Below are 23,091 nucleotides of genomic sequence, written 5' to 3' on the forward strand. Positions count from 1 at the left end.
ACCCTATTTGGGGGAGGGGGTAGATCAAGTAATATCCTCCCATAGATCTACTTTTTAAAGGGTACCCGTCAATCCAAAAATATTCAAAATCCTATTTTATCACATTAGTCAAGCAAAATGAACTTTAATTACACAGTATAAATCTGAATCTTGTTTCCTTCAGTTTGGGAATTCATAATTATAGCAAGCAGGCAGGAGCCATTTTGTAGACACTGTTATTAAGGAAAGCCTTGAATCATCTCAGAATCTTGTTTGTGCGCCAAAATGGTAAAGAGAGTGGGGGGAATATGTGGAGAGAAGTAACATCTAGGAAGTGCTCAATGGAAAGTGAAAGTAATTGTCTACCCTGCCTCTATGCCTAAGGCATAGAGGAGGGGCAGACAATATTTGATTGACAGCTGAGATTTTTAAATGAGCTATGAATGCTTTAATAAAAATTTGATTTCATGTTTAATTTGATAAGGACTTTTATTATACGGCTCTTTGTGTCTGGGTGACAGGTCCACTTAAAGGTGAGCAAAAGGGTAAGAAACCATGGTCAAACACACCCAATGGACTTCTGCAAGCAAACCCAATGGACTTCTGCAAATAAACCCAGTGGCCTTCTGCAAACAAACCAAATGGACTTCTGCAAACAAACCCAATGGCCTTCTGCAAACAAACCCAATGGCCTTCTGCAAACAAACTCAATGGCCTTCTGCAAATAAACCCAATGGCCTTCTGCAAACAAACTCAATGGCCTTCTGCAAACAAACCCAATGGCCTTCTGCAAACAAACCCAATGGCCTTCTGCAAACAAACTAAATGGCCTTCTGCAAATAAACCCAATGGTCTTCTGCAAACAAACTCAATGGCCTTCTGCAAACAAACCCAATGGCCTTCTGCAAACAAACTAAATGGCCTTCTGCAAACAAACCCAATGGCCTTCTGCAAACAAACTAAATGGCCTTCTGCAAATAAACCCAATGGCCTTCTGCAAACAAACCCAATGGCCTTCTGCAAACAAACTAAATGGCCTTCTGCAAATAAACCCAATGGCCTTCTGCAAACAAATCCAATGCACTTCTGTGAGCAAACCCAATGGACTTCTGCAAATGAACCCAATTGACTTCTGCAAACAAACCCAATGGACTTCTGCAAGCAAGCATTTCAAGTTTATGACTATGACGACTTTGAAAAATATATAGGCTCCAGTCGAACCCTCCTTCCCCCCCCCATTTTCATAAATAAGAATTTAGGCCAAGTCAGGAATTTCTTCTTAAATCAAGTGCTAATATGTATGTGTCCCACATGCAACAGCTGCTATCCCCAGCATAGACAACTACAGCAACAGCATTCTGTACTATGTTAAATTTTAAGAAATAAGTGGTTAGTATTTCACTTATTATTTCACTTATTATTAGTTACCTTGTCTTGGTGGTTGTGTCCCCTCCCGTTTTTGCTTCTCCTCCTCCAGTGGTTTCATTTTTGCATCGTATTCATCTGCCAACTTTTTCCACTCCTTTTTATTATTTAGAATGCCATCATACATTGGCTGTATCTCTGGATGAAATCTAGAAAATTCCTGAAAAAGAGGTTTTATTTTAATATTTACTTGATTAACAAAATCAAAGTGCATCACATTGTTCTTAGTAGCACTCTTCAGTAACATTTCAGCTGCCATTGTTGTTTGCAAAGGCAGCACATTATGGGTGGCAAAATTATGGGCATGGGTGGCAGAATGCTTCTCTGTAAATAATTTTCTGCACCAAAAAATATATGGGTTAAAACGATTTGCAAATTATCCAGTTCTCTTTTTTTTTTATTGAAATCTCTTTTATTTTTGGAAATGAGCTTGTACTGTAAGTCACATATCTGCACCATTAATATGCACCTCTAAATGAGTTAACCTAGTAAGTGAATAATGTACATGCTATTGTATATTCTTCAAGTCAAGATTCTTCACCTAAAGTCCAACTTGTTTTGACTGTCTCATGCCTATATATATAATGGCCCGTTCTTACTATATATATAGTTTCGTACCATTTCAAACGCAAGCATTGCCTTTAGCATACAAGACATTTCTTCCTACCTTATATACAAATGTGCACACAAAGTCAATGAAACCGCACTGAAGCTTTGGGAGTTCATCTGCTTTTTTCCTGTCCATCATTGGCTAAACAAATAAATAATAAAAATACATTATAATATATTTGGAACAGTCATTAAAAATACGGTCATTATGTACAGAAGAATAGTATAGATTTGACGACACTCTACTTTTTGTCGATAGGAAAGAACCAATGAAAATGGTCCTGATGGTAACCACAATATGTTCTTTCCATGTACAGTATGTATAACATTGGATGATAAAAGTTTAAAAACTATAACAAATTAAATCACTTAAATCGGTATTGTTCCTATAAATCTGTAATCATATACTATTCAGATGGAGCACCAATGCCACCTGGTGTTTGTCTGTAGTTATATTACAGCTTTGTATGACAATCAGAGATAACCCTCATGTCTGCCTGCTACTTACACTGTCGCTTTTTCAATAAAGGCTTATTCCCTTTTTGTAGCCCATTTTTACTTTATTAGTTTTAGGTGCTATACCCTTCCCCTTTATACAAGGTGGGCTGCATGCGTTTAATAGGTTGGAATATGAGCCAACAACATCCTCGTGTCATTGCTTGGGCAGTGTGCAGGAGGAAAGCACAGAGCAACAATGGGAGAAAAATTATGGGGGGGCTTCTGGGTGTCATTATTAAAGAAAATAAAATAGCACTAAGTTATGTTTTCCAGCACAATACCAGTGACAGCGGTTCAGACAATGCATCCTGAACTAAACATCCTTAAAATCCAAACCCTTACAGTTAAGTTGCACTGAGGCATGATATACTTTTTTTCCAGCCAATTCCATTTTTAGCAACCAGAAATTATATGTACCCCTTAAAATCCAACTCAGACTAATATAAAATAAATACAAATGTAAAAAAAAATACTATTCATAGCTCAGAACTTTACTTTCTTGAAAAATGCAAAGGTTATCAAACACAACCCATTTCTGTGCACTTACAATTGGGTTTTGTTGCAATACAGTCCTTTCCAAATCACCTTGCTCCCAGAACTCAGCAGCAACCAGCAATGCAACCTGTACAAACACAGAGAGATTTATGTGGTTTAGTTTGTAAGGAGTAGAAACAGTTTGTGTTGATATTTTTTGTAAAATATTTCTGTGTATACTGTATAGTGTAAATAGTTTAAAATATTTGTTTCAATAGTGTAAATTTACACACATATTTATGTATATTGTGTTAGTTTGGTCCAGTGACAAGATTGTTTTGTTAGGTAGCAAATCCTGCCTGAAGAGGTTCTAGAGCAGGTTCTCAGTGGTGCTTGAATGGATATCCCTAGAGAGTGAAAGGCTATATAAGGGAGACAACAGTGTCCCACTTGTTCTTTGGCTGAGGTGAGAAGCGTAGCGTCCAACAACGAGTAAGTGTAGTGCAAAGAAAAACATAATGTTTTCTGGAATTAAGTGAATATTGTAGGCTTCTGCAAATGTTAAGGCCCAAAAAATGAAACATTGGTCAAACAGTAGTCTGCAGGGATTCATTCACAAATCAACAGAGACTAAGCTAGATCTGTGTCTTTCTGTAAACAGTGGCCAACAGAGTTCCGGCTCCTTTACAGAACAAAAGGCCTTTGGCTTAGGCATCGTCACATCCAACATGGTGGCATTTAGTATACAACACTATACTTCACCCAAACCTGTTTTATCTCTATGAAACTTCAATTCATCTCTTTATGTAATGGTGGTGCATGTCCTAAAAGGTTAACATGGCCAGTGATTACACTTGAAAAGTTAATGAGCACATCATTACCATACGAAAAAAGAGTGGGTCGGGAGCAAAATGTAAGGGTAAAAGCTCACAGTGCTACTAGCAGTGTTTGGTTCGCCACCCCCCCTAACACTTAAATCACCTCCTATTCAGTTTGAATGTGAATGCCGAGAAACAAATGTGCATTGCTTAATACAACCGTGCTGAATTTTGCCTTAGCAAGAACAGGGTAACACCATGACTATTGTGAACTCCTCCACCATATATTCTACAAAAATGAAGGTGGACTAGGAGTGAGTAACCTATCTAAAACAAATCTAAATTCTTAATTATTGATGATTATGATACAGTAACTGAATGAGATCCAAACAGAAGAAAGTCAGAGGGATAGATTAATGGTTGATAGCTAGCTAGATAGATAGAATTAAGAATCCATTCTTAATTAGGATAGAATTATAAATTAATCGTTAACCTTGCTTTGAACGTCCCAGGGCTTGGCTATGGCTGAGAGGTCACAAGCTGTCATCATCATTGCCCTTAAATGAGAAGGAAAAAAAGTTAATTCTGTAATTGAGGCTTTTATATTTTTGCCCAAGGCTTTTATATTTTTGCCCAAGACCTATACAAATGGCATATTAAACATATACTGTAGTCTGAATAATGTAATGGCATGGTTTTATTTGTCACTCTTAAACTGAAAGAGTTCCAAGGGAACAGAAAGGATAACATCATCATGCCTGGACCCTGCCAATGAACACATGGGTCACTCGATTTTTACTTGGAAATGCCCCTTCTCTAAATCTCAATGTTGAGGGAGCACTGTGCACATTTAGCAAGCAGTGGTCCAAGAAAATCTATGCAATCTTTTAAGAGCATGCTTGAATTGGGGCTAAATAACACCTTATTGAACATAAAATAAAAAATATTTTTGTAATTCATACGTATGTGTATATTACTTCTTGTCTCAACCACCCCAATGTACTGAGATGTCCAACCCCTTTCATGTCTACAAATCAAGAATGTCCCATCGAGACCATCTGAATAGTAACATCTGGAAAGGAACAGTTTAATTGCTAAAGGTTTTGGAATTCTTTTCACATTAAATTTCATCACACAATACATTGAACTGTAGAAAAGATGCAACGTGCACAAATCACAACCGTTTATTCAGTAGCAGACTCAAAATAGCCATTGTATTTAGTGACTGGAGCTGGTATATAACTTCATATGAGTGTCAGTTCACAAAAAAATGTTAATCCTAATAAATAATATCATTTTGCGTGCCTTAACTTTAATACTTGAATAATAACATTTTCTATTATGACATTTTCAAATAATATAATTTCAAAATTAAAAATAAAAAAGATTCAACAACCTACATGACTATTTCTTTGCGGGTCTGTTCCAACATCATATATTCTGTCCAATCTTTTTCACTCGTGAATGTTTGAGACTGGTCAACTATCTTCTGAAACATCGTCCTCTTTCTGTGCAAAAAATTTAGAATTGCAATTGGAAATGCTTACTAAACTTAAAAAAACAACTTACAAGCAGACTTTATTTTGCATAAACATTAGTTCGCATGTTATTACAGTTTAGGGGGGGGGGCATAAAAATCCACTCTGTGTATGCGTAAGGAAACCATAGGGCATAAGGGCAGAGGGTACTTATCCTTTTCTATGTGGCACTCTTGCCCTCTATCCTTACTGCCCAGCACCCCTGCTCATTGGTGACATTAAAAGGAAGAGCTTTGCAAGGGCTAGAGTGCTTAATAGGAGTCATATAGTGTGGAGGCTGAGATGTGCAGGGGGTACCTAACACTGCTGTTGCGATTTCCAGCAATGGGGAATTGCTTGTGAACTCGACACCAGTAATTAAGGCTTCATTAGGAGGAGTTGTGTTAGTTACATGGGAGCAACTGCTTTTTGGAAGATCCTGGAAAGCAACATTTTTGCTAGATCATTGCCTCTCGTCCTTGAATGCACTATTACCCTTAAAGGAAAATGAAACCCTAAGAATGAATAGGACTAAAATGCCATATTTTATATACTGAACTTATTGCACCAGCCTAAAGTTTCAGCTTGTCAATAGCAGCAACAATGCAGGACTTCAAACTTGTCACAGGGGGTCACCATCTTGGAAAGTGTCTGTGACACTCACATACTCTGAGCAGCTGTTGAGAAGCTAAGATTAGGGGGTGAGACAAATTATCAAGCAGAAAATGAGGTTGGTCTGTAATATAAGATGATGCTACAGGGCTGATTATTAAATTCTGATGCTAGTTGCTCTGGTTTCTGTGCTCCCATGTAGTAATTATCCTTATTAATTACTAATCAGCCTTATATTGCGACATTTCTATTCTATGTGTATACTGTATATTGTGAGTGCAGTGAATCAGCAGAAAAGAAGATGAGGAGCTACTGGGGCATCATTGGAGACACAGATCTTTACTGTTAAAGGGCTTTGGTTGCCTTGGGCTGGCACAGAAGCCCAAAACATAATGTACAACATTTCTAGCTACTTCTTTAGTTTAACTTTCCTTGTCCTTTAATGAACTGTTTTAGTAAGTCCGCTTGCCTGTGTTCACTAGTTGACCAGGTACCCAATTTGTAGGTACTATTCGGTTGTATTAGATGCCCATTTTCCTGTTATGTATCATATGTAAGTTACTGTTATACTTGTTTGTTAGCATTTTGGTTTACTAGTGGGTTGCTCCTCAACTGTTTACATGTGAATGTTGTTGGGGACCCCACCTTGGAGTATAACTGGAGGTACCCTATAAGTGACATGCTGGCCTCCCTAGCCTTCTTTCTATAAATAAGGTGCATGTTTAGCTTGCAGCTTCAGAATGTAATGACAAAACTTCATTGGTTTGGCAAAGTAATAAATAACCCCAGTGTACAGTATATAAAAACTGTATGATATCTATGGGCGGCACAAATGTTTGTCGGGCTACGAAATACTTTTTTTTTATTGACGCACAACGCCATACAATTCTATGGGCGTCATTTCCACGGCTAAACAAGGAGAAAAAAATCGCCCATCCCTATTCAGAAGCTCTCTGTTGAGGAATGGAAGCTTACTAACAGACTTTGCAGAGAATCTTTGCTTTATATTAGATTGCCTTAAAACCAAATACATACTTGAAATACAAGGCTAAATCTGTTGCAATGATTGCAATATCCATCATTCCGATTGCATGGTCATACTGCCTCCTGTTGAGGTTTTGGAAGATATTCAATGACTGTGGAAAAAAAACATTGATACAAATTATAAGCATGGCACAAACTGATATCTCCAAACAGAACAAAAAGTTATGAAAATCAGCAGAAATGGCATTTAGGGAACCATACTGAGAAATAATACAGTAATACTAACATTAGAACACAGGAAATGCTTCTACTAAACATAGGTTTCGAAATATAGACACTTGCACGATGGACAGCTTAAAATTCTCTTGAATGGAAATGCAAAAAGGAATATGAAAGGAAACTTAAACCAAGCCCAGGGGTTATAGGAATTTCTACAAAGTTCTAAAATTAGCTGAAACCTTTGTGCATATTACCTCATCTTTAAGTAAAAATTTGCCAAATTCCAAATGATGCCTTTCTAGAATTGAGGATCCATGGAGCTTTGCTAAAGGATGGCCGGACCTGCGTGGAAAGAATGTGGTGGCAATATTAAACATTTTGGAAAATAATAATAAAGTAGCGGTGCAATATTTCAATAATACCATAGCCTCGCCCCATTTAACTCATTGGGGCAGATTTACTAAAGGATGAAGTGGCTGTCGCTAGCTAAAACTCGCCAGAAATCCAATCCGCAGGGACATCGCCAATTCACTAACAGGCGCAGACGACAATTCGAGAGACCATTGCTAGCGTTCATTCACACTCTATCTCCAGATGACTTTTTGATCAGGCAAACGGTCACATCGCTTTTTTTTTCGCCAGAGTTGACTTCGCCACTTTAGACCAGGCGAACTGCTAAAATGAAGCTAGATCTTCCTCAATCTTACATCACTTACATCATATCCTTTCTGCCGAAAATTCATTAAAGATGAAAAAACGCTGGCGACTTTTACTTTTATTAAGTGCAATTGCCTGCAAAAGTGTTGTCTACAACTTTTTTGGGTTAACATTTTTTTCCCAGACATTTGAAGGCCATGGGACATTCATATTACAGTGGGCTCATGTGTAGGGCATTATATGATCTCTTTTTTCTTTATCATGGTTCCTTGGACATTTGTAATAAAAAGTGGCCACTTCAAGCACATCTCCAATAAAGACGTGCATACAACTTTAATGTACCCGCCCTATTCAAACTGACCTAAGGGTAAGATCGCCAGCGTTAGGCTCCAAGGATGCTACTTTGGATTTTAGTCAATTAGAGTAGTGGTAACGAATTTGCGCCTGGCAGGTGTGAAGTGTGCGAAGAAGTCGCTGGCAATAATTCCCCCTTAGTAAATCAGCCCCATTGAGTGATGTATACCAATTTTTAAGGTAAACACACACTGTGCATTATTAGAATAATTTATCTACCAATTATGCATCTTATTTCCCCCAACACATGCATTTTTATTTTTAAAACACACAGAAGGAGAGAGAAAGACAGTGTTCATGCACTTTAGGCAGAGAATCACATTAATATATGAATATACTCACTTCATCTGGTACAAATTATTTGTACCTCTGTGGTCAATGTCATGGCAGAATGCTGCTGTAACCATAGCCATGGCCTCCAGATCTGTATAATATCTCTTTAGGTTTCCCGTCTGAAATTAAAAATGGTTCTCTTAACATTTACAACTGCATAATGCAGAGTTATAGAGATGTCACTAAGTGCATTCCCTGGATCTGGATGATAACGCAAGGTACAATAATACATTTATGAAATGTCCCAAAAAATGTTTTGCGATTTCTCACAAGCCCCCATTTGTTTAACAAACATAGATGCAAGTTTTAATTCTATATACTAAATATTATCTTGAATTTCACTGTAAATTGTTTTCATGCACCAAGCAAAACCCAAGCAAGTTTGCCAAAATAATATCCCTAGATGAGAATAAATATATATCTATATATATATATATATATATATATATATATATATATATATATATATATATATACTGTATATAGTGTAATTATCCCCCCCCAGTCCATGGTTTCTTCTTGAACACTAGTTTCTTACCATGAGAAGTGTAAACATTGTCTGCCCAACATTAAAGCCATGCCGCCAGTTGTGATAGGTAATTTTCCGGTATCCTTTGCTTACAGAAAATAAAAAGCGGACTAATACCTGATTATACAAAGAAAAACAATAGAAGTTAAAATTCATGTCTCACATTCTATTAATATTATAAAAAATGATTTTTTGAACATGGTGCCAAGTTACAAATGTTTTAATCATAGTCAATATGCTGCTGTGTTTAAAAAAAATAGCTATATACACACAAAGGCGAGTATTTACTAAAACTCAAATTTATTTAATTTTTTTCTTAAAACAAAGTCGACCGAGCTCCCATCCACGAATTTAACTCATTTATCAATAATTCTTCTAGAAAAAGTAGGTGCGGAAAAACAGTGCGACAAAATCGTGCATCAATTCGAATCATATGACTTTTTAGAATTTACACTCCAAAAACTCGACTTTATCAAATTGTTGCTGCAACAACTGAAATTTATTGGATCATCAGCGGATCACAATGTCAAGAAACATCTTCAGAGACATCTGCCATTGACATATACATGACCTCGACAGGTTTAAAATGGAGTGTTTTTTGGATTTTTAGCAGCTTTGGGGTAGAATAAATCTCTAAAATTTGAGTTTTTATTTTCCTCTAAAAATTTGAGTTTTCCCCTTTAAAAAATCAACATGAAAAATGTGAGCTTTAATATAATAGGCCCTGCAATGTTAAACAATTTCTATAGACTTGCAAATGGCACCAAAAATAGTATTATTTTTATAAAGCCTAAAACATATTTCACTTATGGCCGCCTACCTCTTGTGGTATATGGAATTTGTCTACCACTTCCAGCTCATAATATATTTGTATTGCGCATTTGACCAAGAAAAGCTCAGAGACAGGTAAGTCGCTGAAGTGGAATTCATAAATTTCAGCTTCTGTTGGGTCTGGAAGTTCTTCTTGCTGCAAAAATGGAACATTTTGGAATGATACTGTACATATGGAAAGAGGTATTCAATGAAATACATGTACATTGTTGTGAAACTTACCAAGATTTCATATAATTCTTCTTCCTCACACTCTTCTGGCAGCTTGTTATAGATTTCCTTGGTTTTCTGTAAATGTGTCGGGAAGGAAATGTCATTGTTATTGCAATGTCAATAGTCATTAATGTCAATGATTACCAGCAAACATGAATATAGATTTTATAGCTTTTTTGTAAGCTGTAGAGCAGTTAAGTTGAATGATTATACACAATTATTTCTCTTTTAGTAAATACCTGCATTTTATAACGGACCACGATTTGTGGTCTATATAATGCGAATCTAATTTGGTAAGCTGCCTGTCTGGTAAGCTGCCTAAGTGTTTATAACACGAAACGCGTAAAGCGGAGGACACAATGAATCTTTTCTACTTGATTTCTAAAATTTGTTGGAAGATTGCCTTTATTTGAGTGCCTGCCACCAGATTCATTTACGGTTGTCCACTCCCCAAGCTGAGAGCTCAGGGCGGTGCACCTGGGCCACTTCCTATATGTGGTGAGTAAATACTCCACTTATAAAACAACCCCTTCTTCTCGGTTTCATTATAAGCTGCCTGTCACAGCATAAGTCCTTCAATCCTTCAGTTAGTTTAGTTAATCTTACCCTGTTATGTATTTTTAAAAAATCCTTTCCCTCTAGAAGTCATAAAACTAAAGAGCGTGAAGTGAACTCAGATTCCATGAGAAGGGAGGTGGAACATCCTTACATCCTGTCTAGAGATATGTAGTGAATAATAAAACCTGAGGTCTTATGTTATAGGCTGGAAAAATAATGTCCAACCTGTAGCCCTAGAGCTGCTATTGTTGTCTTCTGTTGATAAAAAAAAGTCAGAAGGATATAGGTTGGACATTTGAAGTCTTTTGAAGCCTTTTTATTGATGATATATATATATATATATATATATATATATATATATATATATATATATATATCTTTATTGCAGAAAAACATGCAAAATATACTCTTGTTTAATCTCTGGTCCCTGACACCCTCCAGGCTTAAAAGGAATTATACTGAATACAAGCAAAGCTGGAGAACGTGACCTGACGAAGGCACCCCACACAATATAGGAATTAGGCTGATTGCCATAAGTTTTAAGACACAGTGTAAGACTCAGGGGGTTATTTACTACATACCGAATTTATCTCATTATTTAAATAAAAAACCACGACAAACCCCCATACCAGATTTTACCTTATTTATTATTAAAAAAGCTTGATTTAATCGGTTCAGGCAAAAACTCGATAAAATCGAATGAAAACCCGAATCGGGGGCTTTTCCCAAATCACGTGATTTTCTCAGGCTTTTCCCTGAAAAGCCTGAATTTTTCAGATTTTTGCCCAAAAAGCATGAAAAGGTCGGCTAATTCCAGCGCAGACCATAGAAACTTCTGTCTGAGATGGCGGATTTTCGGATTCTGGCTTTTTGCAGCATCAGGCTTTAATATATGTTAAAAAATGTGTTAAAAAAAAACCTGAAAAAATTGGGTTTATCCCCAAAAAGCCTGACCAGATAAATCCGGAGTTCAGTAAATAACCTCCAAAATTACAATATGTATCAGCATATAATGTCAGGGGTAATACATATGACTCAAATGCAACCAGAAACCTATGTATAGACCAAGTAAGACGTTCTGTTTGTGCAGTAATTAGCTCACACATTTTACAGCTCATTGTAATAGGATTACACATGGATAGCCTTATATAAAGAGGAGAGTTATTATTAGTGACATTATTAGCATTAGCAATTTGCTATGTTAGCATATTCAGTATAGTAAATCCTCCTTTGTGCTTCCTTTGAATAACTAATAATAAAACTGAAGGAGAAACGAATATTCCATGTGCCAATTGCAAACTGTATTATTGTGCAAAAAATGCTATGCTCCTTCAGTGGATTGTGTTGGGATACACCAAAAAATGTAGAAACATATTGAGTTGCTTAGACATTAGTTTTCTGAGATTCTGAGACACAGTTTGCCTACCATCCACATAACTGGGAAATAACTGGGACTACGGGACACCACTTCCACTGATGTCATGAAAAAAAGGGGGGGATAAGAGGGCCCTGCCCACAAAAGTTTACAAAAAGTGGGTGACTTCCTAGGGGTAGTCTGGAAGAGCTGGGTCTTCAGGGAACCACTGAAGTTTTGGAGCAAAGGACATATGCTATGGGATCTGGTAGGGAACTCCATAGACATACAGAAGCCTGAGGGATCTGAAAGTTGAGAATGATAAGAAGCTAATTAAAAGGAAACGTTATAGATATTATATGGTATTAAGAAATGTAGTTGCAGATGATGTAATAAATATAGGGAGGGGCTGAAACTTATTTGTTTAGATTTGATTTGGATCATTTAACAAGAAATTGATAAAGGGTATTCATAAAGGAGGGGCATATGTAGAACAGTGGGACGGCTGGATTATTAAGGATTAAACTGTAGTTATCTACGCTGCAAATGAAAAAGAAGTAGAATATATATGTGTATTTTTGCATGTGGTCCACTAATCCATAAACATTTTTGGTTTAAAAAAGTCATGTTTTAGCCCACAGTACATCTTACACCCCTACATTTTTCTTGCACCCAGTATTTTCAAGTATTAAGTGATCTGCACCTTGCGTCCAATGTTCTATCTCATGAACAACAAGTGCAAGGTGCAAAGCAGACATACAGTGACCATACACAGGCAGATCTAAGATACTGATTTGGAAGTTTATCTGCCCAGAACTGGCCTGCCCTACCCATATCTTCCCAAAAATCGGCCAATCAGGGATTGAGGACCGCATCTGCGGGTCTTCAATCCAATTATGGTGGGCATTTTGGTGAAAGATCTACTCCATTGGTGAACTTTCACCCCTATATTTAGGGGGTTATTTAACAAAGGTTGAATGTTAGAGTTTTTTTACACCTCGAATGAACTCATAACTCGAATGGTTTCTTATTTAAGGAAAAATTGAATGGAAAAAAATTTGATTCTGTGAGCTCGAGTTTTCGGCGGAAAAAAATCGGAATTGATCAAATTATTCAAGTTTTCGGGCAATACCCTCTGAAAAATCTCAAACATCATGAAGACTATTAACATCTTTAAATGGTACATGGGATTTATGCCATTGACTCCTATATGAGCTTGACAGGTTTTTTTTTCCAGATTCTAGCGATTTCCAGGGTTGGGGTATAATAAATCTCGAAAAATGTAATTTTTTTAAAAAAAACTTTTTAAGTGCTATGTGCAAGCTACTCAATGTGCCTCAACATTGGGAAAGAGAGATAATACAATGTTATAGAGATAATAACTTAGATTGTATAGTATTTTTTTTAACAAAAATACAGAAATATTCACACAAATAATCCGTTATCCGGAAACCCGTTATCCGAATTACGGAATGGCCGTAGACTCCATTTTATCCAAATAATCCACATTTTTTTAAATGATTTCCTTTTTCTCTGTAATAATAAAACAGTACCTTGTACTTGATCCCAACTAAGATATAATTAATCCTTATTGGAAGCAAAACAGACTATTGGGTTTATTTAATGTTTCCATGGTTTTCTAGTAGACTAAGGGTATGAATATCCAAATTACGGAAAGATCCATTATCTGGAAAACTCCTGGTCCTGAGCATTCTGGATAACAGTCACATACCTGTACTTGCATATTCAAGCAAAGAAGGTTTCTAGTGCACATATTCCTTAACAATAATGCATACAATTTCATACCAATATAGTCTGCAGCTCATCGTTTGAACATTTCACATGATAGTTGACCATGTCTTGGTAAATATCCTTTCTGTTCTCAAGTTTGTTCATTTTTTCGTACGTATCGGTATTTAGGACAGACCAGCCGAGGAACTGGGTTAAGGACTGCAAGACAAAAACATCTGTACAATGCTGCAAGAAATAATAGCTAATAAACTGTTGATCTGCTTGAGTTTTACAGCAAACGACTACTAACGGTGACCGAAACAGAGATATTTCTAATTGTGTTTTTTTTGCATTTTTTTGTCTGAGATTTTTTTTATTTTTTTATTCTTATAATAGCTGCAACATATAACATCATCTGATTGGTCCACTAACTAGAATTTGATTATAATCAGACAAGTGACTTTGACTTGCAGGAATACAGTAAGATGCTGTAGTATAAAATATAGAGCTTATGTACATTTTTGCTTTTATTTGACGCCCTTTTCCATAATTTCCAAATGCAATTTCTCATTTATAATGCCAATGATTTTATATGATTTCTCAAAATATTGTTGCAGTTTATGCTTTGCATTTGCAAATGCATTCACAAGGGCTCAAGGTTTCAGAGTAAGTAAAAAATGGGTGACATACTTCTGTTAAAACTTCGTCCATTTCATCAAAAGGTTTTCCATCCTTTCTGTTGTAAAATGTGGCAACTCCAAGAATTTCTTCTTTCTTGTTGACAATCGGCATAGAAAGGACATTTTTCATGATCCAACCAGAGTCATCAACTGGACCTTTCTATGTCAAAAAACAAAATGATTACATTATTATAATTTATAAGGCCATCTCTATATGCATGATTTTATACTTATTTAAATAATAGTCTGTTATGTGTTTTTATTTATGATAAAGGAATTTTACAAAAACATGACGTACAGCTTTAGGAGGGGTTTTTGACCGGTGTCCCACTGGCCCAGTTCGACCCTGACTAAGATATATATATTATAACAGCCATAATTAGTCTACAAAAATCAAAGTCACATCATATGGCAGCTCAGAAACCAGTGTATTCTACATTAGAATTTAATAATGAGCCATGTAGCATGACATTTTGTGATAGACCAACTTTATTTGATGCTTCTGACTTCTGACTACCCCTAAGCTTAGCTTTTCAACAGTTGCCAAGAACCTACTGATACTAAAAACGGAAATTTATTGGCATGTTCATTTAGTACTCATTTAAGGGCTGTTGTTATGCCCCATAGTGCACTGATGAGAATATTGATGTTTGGCAATTCTGTAAATGTATAGATATAGGCGGTTATTTACTAAAATCCAAATTTATCGTATATATATTTTATTTAAAAAAACATGACCAAGTGACCATTCTCGATTTTAGCTTATTAATTAATAAAAAAAACTTGATTTAATCGGATCGTGGAAAAACTCGATAAAGTCGAGCAAAAACCTAAATTGCTCGAATTTTTGTGGCTTTTTCCAGAATTGCTTGAATTTTTTAAGTTTTTGCCCTAAAACCCCAGAAAAAGTCAAATTTTTTGCGCTAAACCTAGCGAAGACCACGGAAACTTCAAACTGAGGTAATGCCTCTCCCATTGAGTTATACAGGACCTTGGTTTGTATATATTTTGAATGTAAGTAAATCTATATGAAAGGTTTGATACTTTTACTGCCTTGCACGTTATTCAGTCTGCCGGTATATTAGCCTAATTGTATGTCTTTATTTCTGTCCTTTTCTCCGGGGGTGGGGTAAGTTCCCTGAGTTCCCTCCAGTCTCTATAGTTTTTTTAATTTGAACCCCCCCTGACTATAAATCTTCTTCTTGGTTTATCTAATAAATATCTTACCTGAAACTCAAAGTATTCATCAGCACTTGTGTTCATAATATTGCAAATCTGTATGAGGAAAAATAAATATAACAATGTTCTTTCATCTTGTTCATTATAGAAGAATGTATACTAAAGACATTTTGCCATTTAACCTACATTACAGAACCTCTAAAGTGCCATTTTCTGATAAAGCCAGATTTCTCTGTAGTACTTACAAGACCATTTTCAGCAACATAGTTTGGTAGTTTGCTAACCAGAGACCAGTGATCTGCTGGGGGGTTCCTAAATAGAAAAAAGGTTCTCTTTAATAACTAGCATTGATACACCTTATACACAAGAGACATGTATATACTGTAAATGATATCCTTATAAATGGTGCTTGGTGATGTCATCGGTTATAATCAGTGCTTAGTGACTCACTAAAATGTTTGTATTATAATAACTAACGTACCACCTTTGTAAAATACAAGGATATTAGAAGAAGCCTACAGACTCATGCTTTTATATGCTCTCATGAAAAATAATTGTTCTATTTTTGTAAAAAAGTTTCATTAGGACTTACGGTATAACTTTAATTTCTTCCTTTCCATGTAAAATATAGTCAATCACTTTATAGAATGATATTTCCTGAAAAGGAAAAGCACAATATATGATGTAATCTAACGACAATAAGAAAGTGCTGGATAAAACCTCACTTTCAAGAGAGGAATACTCTATTCATATTTGCTCTGTCCTTGCAGGTCAAATAAGAATTCTTTGGCTAAGATCCCACACTACTTCATAATTTGGGTTTATTGTAAAGTGATGAAAGGGTTGAGGGGACTCTATTATAGAGTATAGTTTGCCAAGAAGATAAAAAAAAAAGATAAGTAAATGACCCCTCGCATATGGGATTTTTAATATTTTTTAACTGATCAAATAAGAGCTAGTCTTAGTTTGGCACAATTCAGCATGTGTATACCAACTTTAACCATGAATCATATAAGAACATTTCCATAGAAAATCATAAAAATATGCCCATTTTTTGGGCCATTAGACAATTTAGATTGTGAGTGCTGCTGGGCAGGGACTTATTGTGACTGGGATATTCCAACATTATGCACTTAATAGCACCTAGTTTATAAACACTGGGCAAATTTGCACCTGGGCAGTAACCTATGACAACAAATCAGATAATAGCTTTAACTTTTCAACCTGGGTTACTGGCCAGGTGCAAATTTGCCCAGTGTTTATAAATGAGCCCCAATGACTAGTTCCCCAACAGCAACATGTTCTTTCCATTTTGCTGATTTACATGAAATAAAAGTCTATGAATGAACGCCAGATGGTAGTGTGGAAATGTGAAGCTGAGGTTTCATTCCATGCTTAATGCCCTTATATCAGTTTATTGTTTTTTAAATTATCTATGGTGGAATATCTAAGTAGTAGAACATCTGAAACATTGGAATATTCATTTAGCATTTTCTTTTATGGAAACATCAACTCCCACACATCCCCTAAAATAATTATTTTCTACCATAAGTGATCAGTCACAACATTCTCCAGCTACAAGGGTGCCCAGAATATTCCACATGGCCCTGATAGAATAAAGAGCTTTCCTGCTTCTGTATTGGGATAATGAGATCTTATAATTAACCAGGTAACAAATAAGTCCATTCAGTTTAGCTCTCTACAAACTGATCAAGAGGTAAGTAAATCCCACAGCGGGTCAGGTTGGCTCTAAAGGAGAACAATTTATTTCCTGACATGCAAATATACCATAAAAGCATTGGCTTTCTACAAGCAGCCATTCCCATGATGAGCATAATCAATCATCTCTTCCATGTGATGACATTACCTTTGCAAGGACCAAGTATTCTTTAAATGCTTAAGCTTATCTACAGTAATAAAAGAAAAAGTACAGTCCAAATATCAAACACCTACCCGTCCATCAGGAGTCTTAGGCCCTGCGTATGGAGGAACTTCTCCCATAAGTATTGGCCATTCATCAAAAAATTCCTGAAACAAGAAAATATAAACCAAATTAATAATGTCAGGTTTTCCATAAAATGGAATAATCACATGCTCCTCTAAACAAATATATCATGTGTAAACAGGGATCCATGGAAAATAAATTAGACAGCATGCAAAGGGAAGAAAAAGATTTAGAGACACATGGGAAATCTGACAAAGTTACACAAAGTAAACTTGCTAAATATTTTCTCCTAAAGTTTCTCTGTGCCAATAAGGCTCCGGAAGGATTTAATAGACACATTACAGAATATTGGGCCAGTTTCATTTCAGTGAGAAAAAGTCACGAATCATCACTTGAAAATGCAGGGACGAGATTCAATTAGAGGAGACGTGATAAACCTTTTTCTCAATGAACTGGCCCATTGGGTTTTGTGCAAAAGCTACATTTTACTGCCAATAAACCTCCACTCACTCTTTCTTTTTCTGTCCTTCCCTCCTTATCTCAAACCTTCTGTCTGACACATATGAACTAATGCCAATGGACAACTTAAACACAGATTTTTTTTGTACCAACTCTCACCTTTGTTTTAGTCATGTCCAGCAGTCCCACGGAGTATCTGTCACAGTTAAGGAAGGCGCGGACTGTGTAAAGCGCTTTGTGAAACTGTCTCTCTATGTCAGTAAGTTCTTCAAAAACCTTATTGGCTGACCACAGGAGTATCTATGGGGATGGACAATGATATATTAGTTTTGGCAGAAACAAACTAGTAGTATTGGCAGTCAATGTTCATCTACAGCACTGATACACCAACTTCACTGCAAAAATTCATTGTACAAAGGAAAAAACTCCATAAAACTAAAATAATGAGATAACATATAAACCACATTCATGTAATTGAAGTGATGCAGCCGCGGCGATAATCTTTTCAGTGTAAGTACAAGTACAGTGTGCTAAGACTAATGCCTGAGATGTGCTGACTTGAGAAAAAGTGACAGATTGGATTAAGCATTGAACTACACGTGGCCTTTTTCTTAACTGAAACAGTGTCCTAAATTGCTCTAATTCTAGGCTAGATTTCATTACATTAATTCGTTCTGAACCTCCCTAAAGACTGCCCCCAAAATGATCCAGTATTTCGGTGAAAAGGTATACAATAATAATTGATTACTCTACTTACATAGCCACTTTTATAAGAGTGTTTAAGCCCTTCAAACCCTTCTTATACAACACCAAAAAATACATTCCTTTCAATCTCAATATTTCTAAGGGTTACCCCATCCAAACCAGGGTTGTACAGTCTATGACAGTGATCCCCAACCAGTGGTTCAACATGTTGCTCACCAAGCCCTTGGATGTTGCTCCCAGAGGCCTCAAAACAGGAGGTTATTTTTGAATGACTTGGAGGCAAGTTTTTGTTGTATAAAAACCAGGTGAGCTGCCACACAGAGCCTCCTGTAGGCTGCCAGACCACATAGGGGCTACCAAATGGCCAATCACAGCACTAGGAACATTTTTAATGCTTGTCTTGCTCCCCAACTCTTTTTATATCTGAATGTTGCTCACGGGTAAAAAAAAGGTGGGGATTCTTGGTCTATGATATAAAAACAAATATAACTAAAAAAAAACTTCCACCCACAGAGTTTTCCACAAAGATCGTGGGCAATGAATGTATGTCAGAAGATAATGATCACTAAGACCCTTGAAAAAACCCATACATAAGCAATCATGTCTGAATACCTTAAAAGCCCTCAGAAGTAGTATAAAAAAAACCCTTTAAACTATAGGGGGGGAATGTAATAAAAGTCACAAAGAGAAAAACTATTTGCACCAATAAGAAAAAAAATGTGGATTTCGCAATGTAATATTCTTCCTTAAACTGTTATTGCAATGCAAATTTTAATTGCGCACTTTTAAGAAGTGTTTGCAGGTATTGTTATATTTTGGAGCAAACATTATTTTTTCAGTAAGAAGTTTTATTACATTCACTGTGCATTGGCGCAAACCATAACATTTTCTTCCACTGTCGGAAGAGGTTGCTAAATAATACCCAAGTTCGTAAAAGCTATATTTAATTCATGCAAAGGAAGGTATAACTTTTTGCATTACAAATAGTTTATCCGTTACTGACTTTTATTACATCCCCCCATAGTTTAATAAATTTGTGTCTGTTTGTTTTCTTGACAGTTGTTATATTTTTATTTATGAGTTTATCAATCAAAATGTTTTCCCCCCTGACTACAACCAAAACACTACACTACTACACAAATGTCTCCTTCTCTAATTGGCTGATTCCAGAATGAGGCAGCAGTTTGCAATTTACTACAGACAATAAGCATGTCTGAGTTGTTTGCAGTTGGAAATGTAAACCTCACACAATTAGCATTATATGCTACACTGATATTTTCTAACACGAGCAGTCTGCAAAATGGTGTCTGGATCGTCACTTCACCTTGGTCCCCCCAAGACCATTTGTACTGAGATTTCTAAAACAGGATTCAAATAAAAATGGTTAGTTTTGAAGCACAATGTTTGAATGCTTGCAACTGAACAGGATATTAAAACCCTGGAAATATGTGAAAGTTCTGCAAAGAAACAAGAGGGTGAAATGCAGGAAAAATAGGGGCAATGTGCACTAAAACAGAGATTGCCAATTGTGTCATGACAAACTAGGGCCCACAAGTGTTCATTTATGAATGGAGGTGCAAAGTATGTATACAGCACATCCTTGATTGAAGAATAGAAATTATGCAGGTATCAGTACTGGCCTAGCCACACCCCAGCAATATACTTTACAACAAAAAAGAACACCAGTACTTCTTGTGCTTCAAACTTGGGATGCACCGAATCCACTCTTTTGGATTTCACTGAACCCCTGAGCCAAATCCTAATTTACATATGCAAATTGGGGATGGGAAGGGGGAAAACAATTTTTACTTCCTTGTTTTGTGACAAAAAGGCCTTAATTTGGAACCTGAATCCTGCTGAAAAAGGCCGAATCCTGCCCGAATCCTGAATCGAATCCTGGATTCAGTGCATCCCTACTTCAAATGGGGTAATCCCAACTTTTATTGCAAGGTTCTACAGACACTGCTGAATGGTCGGGTGTGAAGTGTCTGAAGCACCTTACAATAAAAGTTGGGATTTCCCCGTTTGAAGCACAAGAAGGTACTGGTGTTCTATTTTGTTGTAAAGCACATTCTCTACACTCTCCTTACAACTTGCATGAAGTGCCAATGTGCCGATCAGACTGCTCTAAAAAAACAGTGAACAGCTACACATTAGTGCAGGGGAAGTGACAACATTAATTTATAAATCCAATTGAAAAAAGTGCAATGTGTGTGTCACCACAGCGGATACCAAGCTGCATCCACACAGGTAAATTGCACAGATTATTCTATATAGCTGACACCTTAGTTGATGGGGAATATACTGCATTGTGGGTAAAAAAAAATAGCCATTTGAGTACTTTTGCTCATTGCACATGTCAGTGAGCCTTTTGAGTATTTTAATCACCTCTTAGGGAGAAATGTAGCAATCAAATTCCTTACCTAGGCAGAACCTTTTCATATATTTCCTTTAAATAGCTGCTTTGTGGCACGCAGTAGGAACATTAGCAATTATGTCTGCCATCCATGGTTCTAAGTGATGGCAGCTGAATAGCACAATGGTGCACCGTAGGGGAGCAATTTTTCATTCAACAGAATCAGAAGTGGCTGACAGTGTGGCTAGGTGGTTGTTCTTGTTCTGTGCAACATTCAATGCAGCGACACAGACTTTATGTGCCATGAATGCAGTTTTCTGCATTTTTCCATCATAACATCGCTAGAGGGGAAATGTAATAAAATTTGCAAAGAGAACAAATTTGCGCACATATAAGAATAAAAAATCCCATGTCACAATCTAATATTCTTCATTAGACTTTTATTGCATTGCGAATCTTACCTGCGCATTGCAAACATGACAACTTTTTCATGAAGAAGTTTTATTACATACACTGCGCAGTATCGAAAAACTATCACATTTGCAATCGCTATCCTACTGTCTCATCGGGGCAAAGTGTTTGTAAAATATTCGCAAAGGCAAAATTGTTCGCAATGTGAACACATTGCAAAAATTTTTCCGTTAGCGACCAATATTACATTTCCCCATATTAATGCTCTTCTTGTCTGTACTGACTCTTGAATGAAACTGCCTACTTCTGGTCTTCACAAATCCTGATCCAAATGGAGAAATGGCTAAAATACAAATATGCCTTTCTTGTTTTCTAAAACATATTCCAATTACATTTATTATAGTTATGAAATTATAATAAATGTGTTTTACATAAACCACGTAAGATGCTTAATACACCCTTTTGTGGTTACTTCATTGCTTACCTGACCTCTTCTAGTCTCGCAGTTGTGAAGGTAGGAAAGGTGATAAACCTTGAGAACCAGATTGGCAAAACTCAGGTACTTAAGGAACATCTAAAAAAACAAAGCCAACCAAATTAGTTTTTATTATTAGTCATTCAGTATTCCGACCATAACATATGTCACATTTATCCCCATGAGGTAGTTGGCCAGCTTAAATATATTGCAATATATGGACAAACAATCCCTGTTCTGTTTAAAGGATAAGGCATTTTTTAGTAGCTGTATGCACAAAATGTCTCTGTCTTAATTATATTGATAATGCAAGTTCAGAATTTAAACACATACTGGATAAACATTGGCATTAGTTAAGAGAAGCATACCCTTCTATTTCAGAATTTGTCCCCATGATGTCATATCGGAGAGGAGCCACTATAGGCAGTAGGGTTGTAAATGCAGATATATGGATGTCCCACAGAAAGGTAGGTTTTTGGGGCCCCAAAAAAGAAGGAATGTATAAATGTAAAGGTTGTGCCCAATGCCGCTATGTTCTTGTAGGCCCAGAGTTTGATCATCCACGTACAGATAGGAAGTTTAAAATTAGAGGATACCATACATGTGAAACCAATTTTGTGCTATATATGTTGGTCTGTCTGTGCAAGTTGGTCTATGTTGGGGAAACCACACAAAAGGTGAGAGATAGGTTCTCCCAGACACTGTTTAGATTTCGGCCATTCATCAGATGACCTACGGTTTAGGGTTATCAAATAAATTCCACCCCAAATATATTTTGCATTCTAGTGAGTAAGGGTACAGAATATAACACAAAGTCGAAGTCGAAGGTCGAAGTAGCCGATTCGATGGTCGAAGTAGCTAAAAAAAATTCGAAATTCGAAGTGTTTTTTTATTCTATTCCTTCACTCCAGCTAAGTAAATTGGCCCCAGAATATAACATTTCATTTGGTCTGTAATGATGCTGCGCATCTCCAGCTAGTATTTGGTATAGTTTATTTTTGATGTTTTGACAAAGTAATTTTATGGCTGCTTGGGAACAAATGTAATATCAGTTCACTATTCAAGAGATAGGATACTGGTAATGTATCAAATAAGTCAAGAAGGTGTTTAGCTGGAAACTTTGAACTATAAATACAGATGCAGATTCTTCAACATCTTGTCTATATCACGGCTGATATGATAATGA

General features: G+C 36.3%; 1 protein-coding gene across 1 annotated transcript in view; it reads right to left on the minus strand.

Moving 5' to 3' along the window:
* The window catches only part of pde6a.L (phosphodiesterase 6A L homeolog), a 37,616-nt gene that overhangs the window by 336 nt on the left and 14,189 nt on the right, over positions 1 to 23,091 (minus strand). Inside the window, exons 3-21 of the mRNA XM_018252191.2 lie at positions 21,915 to 22,004; positions 18,118 to 18,258; positions 17,508 to 17,582; positions 16,147 to 16,211; positions 15,800 to 15,866; positions 15,603 to 15,650; positions 14,386 to 14,535; positions 13,771 to 13,914; positions 10,062 to 10,127; positions 9,829 to 9,975; positions 9,018 to 9,125; positions 8,489 to 8,598; positions 7,390 to 7,477; positions 6,968 to 7,068; positions 5,204 to 5,311; positions 4,297 to 4,360; positions 3,059 to 3,133; positions 2,072 to 2,155; positions 1,408 to 1,564 (exon numbers count right to left, since the gene is read on the minus strand). Of these exons, the coding sequence (XP_018107680.1) occupies positions 1,408 to 1,564; positions 2,072 to 2,155; positions 3,059 to 3,133; positions 4,297 to 4,360; positions 5,204 to 5,311; positions 6,968 to 7,068; positions 7,390 to 7,477; positions 8,489 to 8,598; positions 9,018 to 9,125; positions 9,829 to 9,975; positions 10,062 to 10,127; positions 13,771 to 13,914; positions 14,386 to 14,535; positions 15,603 to 15,650; positions 15,800 to 15,866; positions 16,147 to 16,211; positions 17,508 to 17,582; positions 18,118 to 18,258; positions 21,915 to 22,004 (1,888 nt within the window). The remainder of the gene's footprint in view (positions 1 to 1,407; positions 1,565 to 2,071; positions 2,156 to 3,058; positions 3,134 to 4,296; positions 4,361 to 5,203; positions 5,312 to 6,967; positions 7,069 to 7,389; positions 7,478 to 8,488; positions 8,599 to 9,017; positions 9,126 to 9,828; positions 9,976 to 10,061; positions 10,128 to 13,770; positions 13,915 to 14,385; positions 14,536 to 15,602; positions 15,651 to 15,799; positions 15,867 to 16,146; positions 16,212 to 17,507; positions 17,583 to 18,117; positions 18,259 to 21,914; positions 22,005 to 23,091) is intronic.

Source organism: Xenopus laevis, chromosome 3L, assembly GCF_017654675.1.
Source record: "Xenopus laevis strain J_2021 chromosome 3L, Xenopus_laevis_v10.1, whole genome shotgun sequence".
Lineage (NCBI taxonomy): Eukaryota > Metazoa > Chordata > Amphibia > Anura > Pipidae > Xenopus > Xenopus laevis.